At 59.3% G+C, this 13,401-nt stretch overlaps 1 protein-coding gene across 18 annotated transcripts in view; it reads left to right on the top strand.

Annotated features, from left to right (window-relative positions):
- Positions 1 to 8,208, top strand: part of MEF2D (myocyte enhancer factor 2D) — a 175,203-nt gene extending 166,995 nt beyond the window's left edge. For 12 of the 18 annotated variants that reach the window (XM_044449096.1, XM_044449095.1, XM_044449091.1 and 9 more), the window contains 3 exons: positions 1,982 to 2,111; positions 6,902 to 7,058; positions 7,820 to 8,208. In XM_044449096.1, coding sequence (XP_044305031.1) covers positions 1,982 to 2,111; positions 6,902 to 7,058; positions 7,820 to 8,147 — 615 coding nt within the window. In that variant the 3' untranslated portion in view covers positions 8,148 to 8,208. The remainder of the gene's footprint in view (positions 1 to 1,981; positions 2,112 to 6,901; positions 7,059 to 7,819) is intronic. The other 6 variants (XM_044449092.1, XM_044449094.1, XM_044449090.1 and 3 more) reach the window with 1 other exon arrangement.
- The last annotated feature ends 5,193 nt before the right edge of the window (positions 8,209 to 13,401 follow it).

Genomic DNA, 13,401 nt, shown 5'->3' with positions numbered 1-13,401 from the left:
GGCCTGGCCTGGCCAGGGAGCCAGTCCCTGTGGCACAGCAGTCAGGAAAGAAGGGAGTGGGCTGGAGGGCTGGCGGAGCAAAGGACTGGATGACGGAAGTGGGAAACAGGAGGCCTGCGCAGTCTTGGCTCGTTGCGTGGCGGCACTCCCTGCAATGCCTGGGCCATCCTTGTCAACTTGATGCTGAAAAGTGATGCCAGCCCCTTCAGGAGAGCAGCTTGGAGCAGAAAGGCCACGCATCCCTGCCGGCATCCTTGGCACAGGGCCTTGGGCAGCAAGCCCTCTTTCCCTGGGCAAAGCGCTTCCCTTGCAAGGTGCAGGACAGCCAAGCGCCCCTTTCCGTGGCTTCCGCTGTCCCGTGGCAAGGAGGGGCTGGCCGGCCTGTGGCTTGGGCGGCATCGACATGGCATTCACATTGTGGCATGGAGCGGGGGCTCGTGCCCCCGTGGCCCCCCAGCCACGAGTGCGAAGGGGGTTTTCAGACCCCGGTGCTAGAAGAGCGCCCGGGGGAATACATTCTGCCTGGGGGCCGGGAATGCTGGCCTCCCTGTGGGCAGAGGGAGTGGCCGCACTTCCTCGCAGGGTGCTCTCGGGCTCTCTGGGGCTGCCCCATTGCTCCCCACTTCCAGCCCCACAGGCGGAACCTGATTGGACCTCCAGGCCGAGGAAGAGCAAGGGGGCGATGCCCTCCGTGCCCAGGCAGGAATTCCTTCTGAGTATTCCGAATGTGCCGGGTCGTGGATCGCAGCCCTGGCTCTCCGGCTGTGAGGGCCGAGGAGTTCCCTTGGTGCCACGCTTTGGGGCGGAGCGTCCTGTGCTCCCGCAGGATGCCACCTGTGCCCTCCCCCCAGCTTTGGAAAGAGGCTGCACGCCCGGAGGCGCTCCTGGGGCCCTCAGGAGGCGAGGCCCCAGGAGCTCCAGGAGGTGAGAGGCTTCCCTGCAGGGACTTGCTAGGAGTGGTGGGGGGCGCCTGCCTCCCCCCCCCCCAGGGGCTATTGACCCTCATGCTTCGGGAAGCCGGTGCCAGTTGGGGGGTGAGCAGTGGAGCACCTCGGCCAAGGCCTGGGCTGAGACGGCAGCGCAAGGAGTTCGTCTGCTACCCTTGCGGGAAAAGCATGTTTTAAACAATGTGTGAGGGGTACTTTTGAGCAGCATACGGTGGCTTTATGCTTGATTCCACTGGCATTCATCTTCCCCGATGGCTCCAAAGGGCCTGGGGAAAGGCTTTGGGGATGCAGGGCCGCTCCTGCTGGGGGGCGGCCTTGGGGGATGCTGCTGGCATGCAGCGGGTCCTGTGTGGGGTGGGCTGGCTGCTCCTGGGGCCGCAGAGGACGCAAGGCCCGCCTGCTGGTCTGTGCGCAAAGCGCTTTCACCACAGCCTGGCAGCCCCTTCCCAGCGTCTCACTGCTTTCAGTGGAGAGGTTCTGGCTGACCGGAGCCACTGGGCCAAACTCAGGCATGGGGAGGAAGGGGCGGCCTCAGCCCCGGGCCATTGAGGGTGGTGCCAGAGACCTCATGGCGAAAGGGCGCGTCTGGGGCAGGAATCGAAAGAGCAAGAGGCAGTTCCCATAGGAATGTGTGGCGGGGAGGGGCAGGCATGGTGGGGGTGGGATCGTTAGGGATGGTCAAGGGCAGCTTGTGGCCAAGGGTCTCATGTCCGCCTGGCCTTTAAGCCCAGGGTGGCCCTGGGGGACCCTCTCTTGCAGCACATGAGGCTGAGGGGGCACCCAGGGAGCCGTGTGGCTGAGCCATGATTTGGACCGCGTCTCCTCGGGCCCCACAGCCATGTGGCACGCAGAGGCCGGCCCGAGTGGCCCCAGACGAGTGGCTGCAGCGCTCGCGGAGGTGAGGCCCCCAGCAGGCCAGCCTGCCCTTGCCTACCTGAGGCCCCCGAGAGGAAGGCGAGCCGCTTTCCCTCCTCTGCCATGCCGTGCCGGGGCCGCTCCCCTCACGCGCTCACGGCCCTTCTGTTTCTCCCCAGCAGAACACGCAGAGGCTCGCCGTCTCCCAGGCCACCCACTCTCTGACCACGCCAGTCGTTTCCGTGACCACCCCGAGCCTCCTGACCCAGGGCCTGCCCTTCTCGGCCATGCCCACGGCGTACAACACAGGTAAGCCCCCGCACACCTGGCGCCCCCCTCCAGGCTGCCTCAGGGAAGCGCGATAGAGATCCAGAGGGCGATGAGCGGCCTGCCAACGGGTCTCCCTGCGCTGGGAGTTTGGGGGCACGAGTGGGAGGAGCCGGAGGAGGTTGCAGGCAGGCGCCCGGCAGCCTTGCCCTGCCGTCAGCCTCCAGTGCCCCCCAGCTTCAGCCATGCGTGGCCCCTTGCTCCGGGGAGGGGAGCTGCTGCGCAGGGAAACAAGCAGAGGTCAGTGGTGCGCGCTGGTTGGTTTCATTGCTGTACTGCCCTCCAGCTGACCTTATAGCAAAGCAAATGAAAATCTGTCACATGTAATAAGACACAATAGTTGTTCGGTTCTGCAGTGTCACTTGCAAAAAATTGTAACCGAAATGCTGTGGGGTGGTCCACTGCCAGTCCGTGCCTGTCAGCAGCTCCCCCGCTCTGCTCTGCAAGGGGGGGCCACATCTCTCCGAGGCACCCGGAACGCTGCTCAGCGGGGCGGGCAGCTGGCACGGGCTTTGGACACGCAGCAGCCCTGATCGGGTCCTGCGGGGGAGCCCAGCCGAGGCCTGGGAGAGCTGCCGCGGCGCCGCACGGACCAGCGTGGTGCGAGGCGCCCTGCGAGCCCTGCTTGGAAGCCCCAAACAGTGGAGGGAGGATGCTGGCCACCGTGCCGTGATGCCTTTCGTGGGAGGTGGTGCTGCAGGCAGAAGGGGCCCCTCCTGGCCATTCCGACACAAGAGGCCTGCTGCCTGCACAGGGGGTCTACGGAGCCAGGCCGAGGGCTTGGGCTAGCCGTGAGTCTGACCCCTTTGAAGGAACGGGCAGCCAAAATGGGTGCCTGGAGAAGCGGCCTTCTCCAGGGCTGCTGCTGCTGCTGCTGCTAGCATCTCAGGTTGGAGGGGGCCCGCAAAGGCATTGACGCCAGCCCCCTGCTCAGTTCAGGACTCCACCCCTCCGGGTGTGGCCTGGAAAGTGCCTTTTCTCTCCCTACATGAGTGATCCATGTACACCTTGGGAGGAACATATTTGTACATTTAGTGGAATGTGGGCGTTGCATAATTTTAACTTCATTAATTGTTAGTTGTTTGCGGCGTTGGGTGCTGAAGGCACCATTTAGCATCAGGACTGGAAGCTGCTCCCATGTTCCCAGTTTCCCCTGCCCCACCGTGCTCCCTTGGCCCCACAGCCAGCCAGCGGGTGGGGAGGGCCTCTCGATACGCAGAGCATGGAAACCTGACCCTTCCGCTGTCCGGAGGTCCTGCGTAGCCTGCCTTGCTTCCCTGCTGAGAACGCCACAGTCTTGGAGTGCCCCTACGTTTTCAAGCTTCCCTTCAGAACCTGAAAGATTAAGGGGCTAGAATGTCCTTTTTATTCTTTTTTTCAAGAAAAAATGTTGCTGTTTTTTTCCACAGTTAAATTAGGAGACTCATGATACCTACATCCTAGCCATTCCCATGTACGTCGTCTACAACCTCTGGCTTGATTTATGTGGCCTCTTTAATCACAGTAAGGCAAAATACTGTGGCTTACTTTTCCTTGTATCTTTAGTGTGGAAAGGAGGCGCAGAGGTTTTTTTCCCAGCAGTCTGGCCGGGTGCGGAAGGGGGAGACGAAACTTCCCAGCAAGGACTTTGGCAGCTTCCCAGTATTTGCTTATGAGTGATTTTGACAGCTGAGGAAGGGAGGGGGTGACAGAAACTGCAGCCACCCAAGACAAGAATGGGACAGGACGGGACGGGACGGGACGGGCAGCGCAGCCAGGGGCTCCACCAAATATCCAGGTCGCATTGTGCTTGTCTCCAGCCCAGAGACCATCTGGTAGAGCTGCCCCCAGGAAGATGGGACTGGAGGCCAGCTGCTTGGGGGAAGAGTGGCTACCACCTTCATTCATGCACCAGGAGAGTTGCCCCGGGCCTCCCCCGCCTGGCCAGGAGGCTCCCCTCCCCTTCTGGTCTAGTGAGTTGCACTCCAGCAAACACCTGCGGGCTTCCCCCCAGGTGCCCTTTTAACATCAAGGCAGCATCAAGGAACCAGGCGCCGATCGCACGCAAGAGTGTGGCAGCCGTCCTGAGGAGCAACGCCGTTTTCCACCCTGCTGCAGGGCGGGTGTGCAGGGGATTGCCAGAAGCAAAATATGCAGAAAAACTGCCCGGACCTTATTATTCTGCCCTTCCACTGGTGACCCGGGAGAGTGTCTTTGCACGCGCAGAGGCGAGCGGCGCCTGCCGCCCTGTTCTGCCCATGGCACCCGCCGGCTTCTGTGCGGGGCTCCGGGTGCCTTGTGGCCCCGCTTGCAGAACTGGCTGGCCAGCGCCCTCCAGTCTGGGTGCGCTTCTGTGCATGTTTCAGAGAAAAAGATGTCCCAGGATTTCTGCATCTGTCTAAACCTTTCACTTTCTCACATCCTCTGTAATCCTGGGGGTTTTTGGCTCTCAGAACTTCACTGCCAGCTTCTCAGTGCGCCGATCTGTCCACTCAGTCCCTTGCTCTGCCCCGGATGCCTCCACATGGATGATGATGCTCCGGAAGCAGCAGCTGCCAAGCTGCATCCTCCAGATGTAGCTGTTTTTTAGGCACTGCTCGGCTCGGCACGGTTGCGGTGGTTTCTTGCCGGGTGTAACAGACGGGTTTGTGGCACAGGCTCATGGCCTGCCTAGTAAGCCAGCCTGCCTCTCTCACCCAGCGCATGGCTGGTCCGCTCCGTGTGGATGGAGCCTTGAAGCACGAAACTCGTTTGCATGTTCAGAGCGGGTTGCTGGAAGGAGGGATTTGGTTTGCGCCCGCAGAGCTCTCCTGTCTGCTTCCTGAGCGGCCTACTTGGCGCTGGAGCCAAGCAGTCAATGCACAAGGAGCCTGCATGGCCCATGTGTAATGGGCCGCTCGCGGGGGGGGGGCGCTCGAGCTGCGAGCTCAGTGCTCCCTGCGGCCCATTGTGCACAGCCGTGGGCTTTCGGGAGGGCATCCCTGTTCTCAGGAAGCCCGGGACAAACCCGCCCCGCCTTAGGGTCCCAGAGGCTGGGGGTACGCAGCCAAGCCCTGGGCAGGCGGGGGCGGGGGCTGTGCTCCCCAGCCAGGCCTGGCCAAGGTGTCACCCTGGGCAGCATCTGCACCTGCAGGTGGCCCCGTGGAGCCTTGTGCAGAGCCCCCTCCTGCCTGGTGGCGCGTGCAAAGGGCTCCCTCTAGCGGCATGCAAGTTTATAAACCTAAATTCGGTTTTCCTTGTGTTTCCCGTGAGGCCCCCCCCCCCCCCCGCCAAAACTACAGGCTTTCCTTGCCAGGGCAAGCAGTGGTGCACGGGTCACCGGCTTTGCTCAGCGGTGCAGATGGTGGCGGCGTGGGGTGGGCCCTGTGTGTGGGGACTGCGTTCCCATGTGCAGGCCGTCAGAGCAGGTTACCCAGTAAATGAAAGACTAACCACCGTGATGTTGAAATACCAGTAAACATGGGTAAGAACCCGCAGGTAGCGTGGCAGAAGGCCTCAGCAGGCGTGACCGAGCTGCCTTCCCAGCTCCGGTCTGGGCAGGACACAGAGCCTGGCCTTGGCTGGCAGGCAGGGTGTGTGGGAGCCAGGGCCCTTTCAGAAGTGGGGAGCCCGAAACTTACCAAGCTCTGGAGAGCCCCGAACCTTAAACTGGGCCCTGGAGTGTCACCGGAGGCAATGACAGGGCACCGCGATGCACCCAGCAGGCCCGTGGGAGCAGCACCCACCGTTTCCCAGCGTCTCCGAGGCCGCTCCACAGAGTGCGGGGCCAGCACAGCCATCTCCGGCTGGTGCCCTTCGGGGGCCTGGAAGCACCTGTGCAGCAAGGGGCACTTGTCCCCCACGTGCCTCAGGGATTGTCTCCATGCACGGAGGTTTGACTTCCGTGTGTTCCATGCTCCAGAGGCACCAGGTAGTGTCATCCTGGCACACTGAGGGCTCCCAAGCAAGGTCAAGAGGGCTGGCCCAGAGGCGTCCCCAAAGCCAAAAGGCCAATTGAGGACACGCTGAGTGGGCCGAAGAAGGAAAAGGCCAGGCTTGTGCATGGACAGGCAGGTGTGTCCCTGTGCCACTTGCCCCCGGATGGCATCTTGCCCTCCACTGGTGCTTGCCCACCGAGGGGCTTCCTCAGAGGGTCCAGCTGTGCACTGCTTGGTGCAGCCAGACCTTCAGCCTGCAACCTGTGGGACTGTTGGCCCGGCCAGCGGGTGGGCCCCGTGGGTGCCCTGCCTGTGCCCAGACAGGATGGCTTGAGGGACCCTCTGCGGTCCCCAGCTGTCCCAGGAGGCTGCAAACTGGGAGCAAACAGGGATTGGGCGGAGCCATTCCCCGGAGCACTTCCCAGCCCCATCTGCCCCGCACAAGTCCATCCCAGGCATGGTTCAAGCTGCGGCTCTTGGGAGTGGCTGGCGTGCTCATGCCTCCCCTGCGATTTCATCCCTGCCCTCCCTGGCTGGGGCCCCGCAGCAGCTTCTGATTGCAACTGCCAACTCCCCGCACCAGGTGCCAGGCTGCCCGGGGCTGACGGGAGTCATTCTGCAGCAGATCTGGGGGGCACCAGCTCGGGGAAGGCTCATCAAGCTTGTGCAGCCTCGAGGGCTGGACCCACGTCACGTGTGCCGGGGCCACGCCTCTGCCCTGGTGGAGCCTGCTGCTGCCAGATCGGCCTGCGCGCCCTGCCGCAGGACCGCGCCGGCACGGAGGCTGCCTCAGCAGCACAGCACAGGCCTCGCTCCTGGGTGGGCCTCCGAGCGGCGCTCCTCGGCCTCCTTCACCCTCGTCCCTTTTCCTTTCAGACTATCAGCTGACCAGCGCAGACCTCTCCTCCCTCCCGGCGTTCAGCTCGCCCACTGGCTTGTCACTGGGCAGCCTCTCCTCCTGGCAGCAGCCACAGCAGCCGCCGCAGCCGCCGCAGCCGCAGCACCTGGTCCCCGTATCACTCAGTAACCTGATGTAAGTGCAGACTGGCCGCGTGCCCCTCTGTGGGTCCAGCCGTGGCCCGGGAGTGGGGGGGGGGGGGTGCTTGTGGCGTGGCTCCAAGGGCACGTGAATGGTGCGTCGAGGCCAGGGAGGCGGGGCGGTGCAGTGCCCACCTTGCCCACCACGAGGCCGAGTCAAAGGCCCTGTCAGCAGATGGGGCTGGGTGGGCCAGGCAAGGCTGCCCCTTCCTCCAGACCAGTCTGACCTGCTCCGGGCGCCTCCTGGCATGGCTGTGCTTGTCCTGAATGAGCCGCAGCCTCCCCTTGAAATATCCGCAGAAAAGACCGTGTCCTTGTTTGCCCCCCAGGTGTGCGTGAGGTTATTCTGCCCTTCCAGTGGGCGGGGAGGGGTCCTCCCGCCTCTCACTGGGTGACTGGGGGTCGCTCTTACGGTTCTGCACCTTCCTGCTGGTGAACATTGACTGGGTCGGTTCGCCGGCTCCTTGGCTTCATGCCCAGAGCAAGAGCAGCACCTTCAGGACACCAGTGCGCGATGTGGCTGACCCTGGGGAGAGCCGTGGCACCGTGGCTGCTGGCCACAGCCCCTCCACCTCCCTGCCTGTGTGGCTGTGGAGGGCAGCTGGGTGTCCCAGGCCTTTGGCACTGACGTCCTCCGTGGCTGCCTTGTCGCTGGGGAGACGCCGGCCATGCGGTGGCCCTGGGAGGCTGCCTGTCCGCATTTCCACGGAACGACTCTCCATGTGTGCACATGTGCCTGTCTTTGTGCCCCTGCAGACAAAGCGGCCACCTGTCCCACGCCACCACCCTGACGGTCAATACCAACCCCAACATCAGCATCAAGTCGGAGCCTGTTTCTCCCAGCCGGGAGCGCAGCACTGCCACGCCACTCTCCTCCTTCCCGCCACAAGGCCGCCACGAGGCCACGGGGTGCTCGCCTGTCGACAGCCTCAGCAGCAACGCCAGCTCCTACGAGGGCGCCGAGCGGGAGGAGCGCTCCCGGGCTGACTTCGGCTCCTCGCTCGGCCTCCTTCGGCCTGTGGCTGAGGTGGAGGGGGAGAGCCCGTCCGTCAAACGCATGCGCTTGGACGCCTGGGTGACATAGCTGCCTCCGCAGCCCGGCCCGGCCCCTCCTGCAGCGCGGCTGCGGGCTCTCCAGTGTGTGTGCGTGGGGGGGAGGCGGAGGGGCGGGGGGAGCGAGGGGGGAGGCATGGGGAGCTGGGGGGAACCTATTATAAACTGCCTGAAAAATAGCTTTAGGATTTTGTAGGCGTCCGTTCTAGCAACATTATGCAGTACTTAACGTCTCTCGAGAATCTTTCCAGAGCCGCCAGACGTAGAGAAACCCCACGTGGTGACTGGGCTCTCCCGGCTCGGGCCCCACCACGGTGGCACCCCGCGCAGCCCCAGCTCTGTGCCGGGGGAGCCCCTCAGAGGAAGCTTAGAAGCAATGGGGGAGGGGGGGGGGGGGGGAGGGATTGGCCTAGAGCGCGCCACTTGAATGGCTAGCCACAATTCAGAAGAAGAGTGCCTTTGGAGGTCAAGAGTGGGCAGGACAACCCAGAGGGGAGCGTTGGCTTGCAGGCTCGTGTTCCGTGGTGCATCATCAGGCCGTTTCCCGGGCAGGCAGTGAGGAGCATCACGTGAAACCGAGGAGAGGCGTGGTCGAGTTCGGTGCAGTTGGGCGGAAAGAAAATTAAAGCTCTCAGTGGAATAATGTGTTGAATCGCGATTGATTATGTCTTGCAAGGAGACATTTTTGATGAATTTATCCAGGTCAAATGAAGGCTGAAAGAATACAATAGCTTTAAGGGAGTTGACTGTCTAATCCAGTGTTTCCCCAAACTTTTGATAATCTTGGGCACAGGGTGGTCGTTGTTGCTTTTTCTGGATGACATTGGAGGCAGCCGTGTCCTGGTTCACACTCCCCAGGCCAAATGCGTGGGCTTTCTCCACAGGCACCAAGAAACCGACCAGGGACCTTTTCCCCCGTTGGTTTCTGCCTGCCCCTTTGTGCAGCCCTGGTCTCTGCCTGCCATCCTGACCTTTCTTGCAAATGGGGATGCCCCTGGGACTCCCTGGGACTTGCCGGTGCCACGCGGCCTGCCTCAGGGCGCCTTGGCACACCCTGCGTGGCAGCGCAGCGTCGCTCCCTCCACCCAGGGAAGCCATGGGGAGGCTTCGCAGAGCAGAGGTGCGCGTGTCTGTCTCCCCACGGCACCCTTGCTCTGTCTGGGGAATCCTCTCTCCGGCGAGGGTGGGCCTTGGTTCAGGGGCGCTTCTGGCAGAACTGCTGCAGCGGGTGAATTCCGGCCATTTGCAGACAGTCAAGGGCTGTGTTCCCTTTCATTTGGCAAAGCTTCCCCAACCTGTTGCTGTGGAGCGAAGAGAGCCCACCTTATCGCGCTTGTTTCAGTGGGAATCCGCTTTTCAGCACCTCCTAGAAGTTCCCCCCGTGCAGGGCAAATGGGAAATGTGGCATCCTGCAGGTGGGGCCAGCGCGGGCGGGTCCCTTCCACACATTACATGGCAGCCCGGCAGTCATTTGGCGGGTGGCAGCAGCCGTTTTCAGCTTGAATTTTGCTCCAGGTCAGTCTAGATGAGAATTTATCAAAAATTGGAAAGTTCCCAATATTTGGGACAAAAAGAATCTGGGATTTAGAAATTACGAAGAAACCAACATAAGAGAGGTAGTCATCCCAGCGGAGGGCTCAGTTCTGGAGAGCTGACCGCAGATCCTGCAGGTGCAGCTGAACTGGCCTTTGCCGCCCCCTCTTGTCCCAACGCGCATCTCCTCTTTCATAGCTGCACAGTGCGCAGATGCAGTGTGGCCTCGCCATATTCGGAATAATTGTACCCACCCAATTTGACTGGTGCAGATGGGTGAGGATTCCATTGCAGTTCATTTTTTATAGAAATTTACCAAAATAGACAAAGTCCTTTATATCTAGTAGGCAGGTTTTAACAATTCAAGAGCAGGAGAAAGTGGGACTGGTAGATTCACCTGTCTCTAATTCAGAACTCTTCAGGGTTCAGGTCGTTTTGAAGCACCTGCTGGTCTCCAAGATGCCTTCTCTTTTTAGTTACATGACATTTTAGTTGATCAAGTAATCAATTAAAACTGCATATATTGGAACTTGGAAAACAGTTTTCATGTTGGAGAAAAATGTTTTCATTTAAACATGATGAGCATGCCTGGCACTCTCGTCTGAGACAGAGCTGTGTAGGTTTTTTGTATTTGTATAGATTTTTTAAAAATAGCAGGGGAGGGGCTGAAGCTGTTGCCTGATTGAGTGAGACAGAGTGGCTCCATCTAGCCAGCCAGTTGACTCAATCTCACGGAGCCCCTTGTTCCGGTGCAAACCTGTAATGTGTGAAGAGGCTCCGAGCCCTGCCCGGAACCAGCCTTGCTGGCCAGGAGGCGCCACATTTCCCGCCACAGCCTGGCCAGATGTGTGCAGTGCAGCCTTCCCTTGGAACGGAGCGTGAGGCGGCCCTTGACCTTCTTCTAGGCCGCAGTCCTGCCCTGGAGGAAAGTCCTGCCGAACTCAGCGGAGCTTACTTCTGAGGAGACGTGCATGGGAGCCCACTTGCGAACGCTCTCTTGCTTCCCTCTCTGCACATGCCTGGAGCATGCGGGACGTTGCCAAGCACCCCTCTCAGCACGGAGCTGTGAGATCAAACCAACTGTCACCCGGAAAGCCTGCAGGCAGGGCAGGGCGGGCAGGGCAGGGCAGGGCAGGGCAGGGCGCCGGGCCTCCTGCCGCCTCCCTCCCCTGCGAACAGCCTGCGCCTCCTGAGGGGACGTAAGCAAGAAATGGAAGGAGGCAGGTACTGCTGTTAGCTCAGGAATCTTGTACTGAAGGGCTGTTTGGAGGCTCCTGGAGGGGAATCGCGCAGCATTGGCGGGACTCCTCTCAAGAGCTGCCGAACATCAGGGCTCGGTTTGTAATTTTTAGTTTTGGTTAGACTTTGTTTACGTCCATTCTTGAGCAGAACTTGTGCATTTCCAAACCACACGCCGCCTGCACAGTGGCCACCGCTTCAGCTCTCTTGACTGACTGAGACCTGGAATGGAAGGAAGCTCCTTTGGTGCTCCTTTGGTCGAATCTTGACTTGGATGCTGGGCAGGCCTCTGGTGGGGAAGGCTGTTGCTGCTTCTGCAGGACCAGGGGCCCCAGACTCCCGCGGGGGCTGAAAGGAAGGGGCAGGTGATGCAGACTGGAACTTGGGCCCGGGTTTGGAAAAGCTCTGGGCGGGGCGCGGCAAAATCACGCAGGACTGCGCTGCCCTCCCACAGAAGTGCGGGTGCGCGGCCCTGTCCCCCAGTGGGGGCCCCTCCAGGGGTTGCTGGCTTTGCGTTTTTGTGTCCACGGCTCCACCAGGTTCACCCCATCAGCTGCCCAAGAGAAGCTCCATCTGCCGCTTTGCGCCCTGCTGTCTGCGGTTTCGTATGCAGATGTTTTCTGTCAGAGTGTTGTGTTGTGTACCCCATTCCTGGCCCAGCCTGGTCCAAAACGCTTTTCCTCCTCATGGGCATTTCTGCAGCGCACCTTGTGTTCCAGGGATGTCCTGAGGGATCCCTGGGGTAGCTCACTGAGAGGTCACAATCTGCAACAACTATGGCCTGTGTGAGTGGAAAAGGCTTGGCTGCAAAACATGCGCTTTTCCCATTTTCTTTGTGGCCATTTCACTGGGGAGCAGCATCGTTCTGGTTTCCTGCGTCACAGCTCTGCTTTGGAATGCAGAACCTGCAAGATCCGCCAGCAGCGTTGAAATGAAGGAAGGAATCAGCAACAGGCAAAGGCCTTGCATGGGTCAGTAGCAATCTGGTACAGAAACGACTCCCCTTTCCGAAGGGTGGCCTGGCTTGCAGTGGGTGACTCCTGCTGCGGGGTGGGAGCGGCATTCAGGGGACGGTGGCCGCTGCCCCCGGTTTCCGCAAGCTCTTCCTTGCACTTCTTTCCATCCGGATTAGCAATATCTGCTATTGCACACTGGGACGATAGAATTCTCCCCCTCCTTCTTCCTCCACCTCGTCATTTTTGAAAGACAAGCAGAAGAATGACAATCTACAAAATCAACACCCTTGTTTGTATTTCTATAAATATATTTCTCGAGATCTATTAATTTTATTTTCGTGTTCATCTGTACTGTTGACAGTTACATTGTGTATAATTTTTTTTAATTTGGAAAAAATTGGCGTTTGTATAGGGTTTTAGTTTTAAAAAGTTATCTATATATAAATATAAATATATATATTATATTTTCCATTTTTAAAAAGGGGTGTTGCAAAGAAACACAAAATTGCACGATTTAAAATGACTTTAGTTGAAAATGCTGCAGTTTTTAGAGATGTGGGGAAATGGAGCTTATTTATTCTCAAAGGCTACAAAAAAGTGTAAAATGCATGGAAAGAAAACATTTACAAAAAAGACAAAAAAAGACAAAAAAGTGTAACCTGAACAAAGTGTAGCGTTTTAAAAAAACCACAAAAATTTAAACAACAAAAATGGCTAATATATTGTGTTTGGCTCGTTCACTTTTGGTTTTTAAATGTTTCCTTTTTTTCTTTGAGAATGAAATACAATAGTGTATATTTTCATATAAGAAGTATGCACTGATATGTTTAAAAATGATATATTACTTTCTAAAAGCGTGGTTACTTAACCAAAGTCTGTTTCTGCTCTTTTTTGAAAAAAGAAAAACCTACCTGGATCGTCCAACATGCATGTTTTCTAGGTTCGGGGTAGCTGATTTTGTTGGCAGCCCCCGAATGCCACGCCGAAGAGGCCTCGCCTTTCATTGTGAGTGGGCCAGCCCGCGTGGTGCACAAACGCCGCCAGCAGCCGGCCGTGGGGCCCGCAGGCGTCGCTTCCAAGCCGCGGGCGCGTCTGGACCACCACTTGCCTCGCCGGGCTGCGGAGTCGTGTGCCCTCGAGGGACGGCTACCGCAGCCCAACTCACAGGCCACGGGCTCAGCACCGTAGCACGCGCAGCACCCAGCCAGGGGAAGAGGGGGCCCTGATGTCCAACCCCCCCCCACATGCCGATCGCTTTGGATGGCGTGGTGGCGCTTCTGTTCTTCACCCTAATGGCCCTGTTCTGTGTGTAGGTCACAGAGCCCTTCTCAGGCTGCCGTTGCTTTTCACACGTTCTTTGCCTCCACAGGGTCTGGTGGCATCACTCTGCACATCGCTTTGGGAAGTCTCTGTGGTTGTGATTTGTCCAGCAGGAACCCCGCCAGCCCCAGGCACAGTGGGAGCTCCTGCCTAGTTGCCAGCCACCCTTCCATGGGCATTTTGCGTTCCTTGTCACCAGTTCTCTGCCTTTCTCTCACATTTTTCCTGACATGGGCC

This window comes from Varanus komodoensis, unplaced genomic scaffold (genome assembly GCF_004798865.1).
Source record: "Varanus komodoensis strain SLA01 unplaced genomic scaffold, ASM479886v1 scaffold57, whole genome shotgun sequence".
NCBI classification, from domain to species: domain Eukaryota; kingdom Metazoa; phylum Chordata; class Lepidosauria; order Squamata; family Varanidae; genus Varanus; species Varanus komodoensis.
Note: the sequence above shows the minus strand (reverse complement) of the source record. Positions and strands in the feature narration are given on the sequence as shown.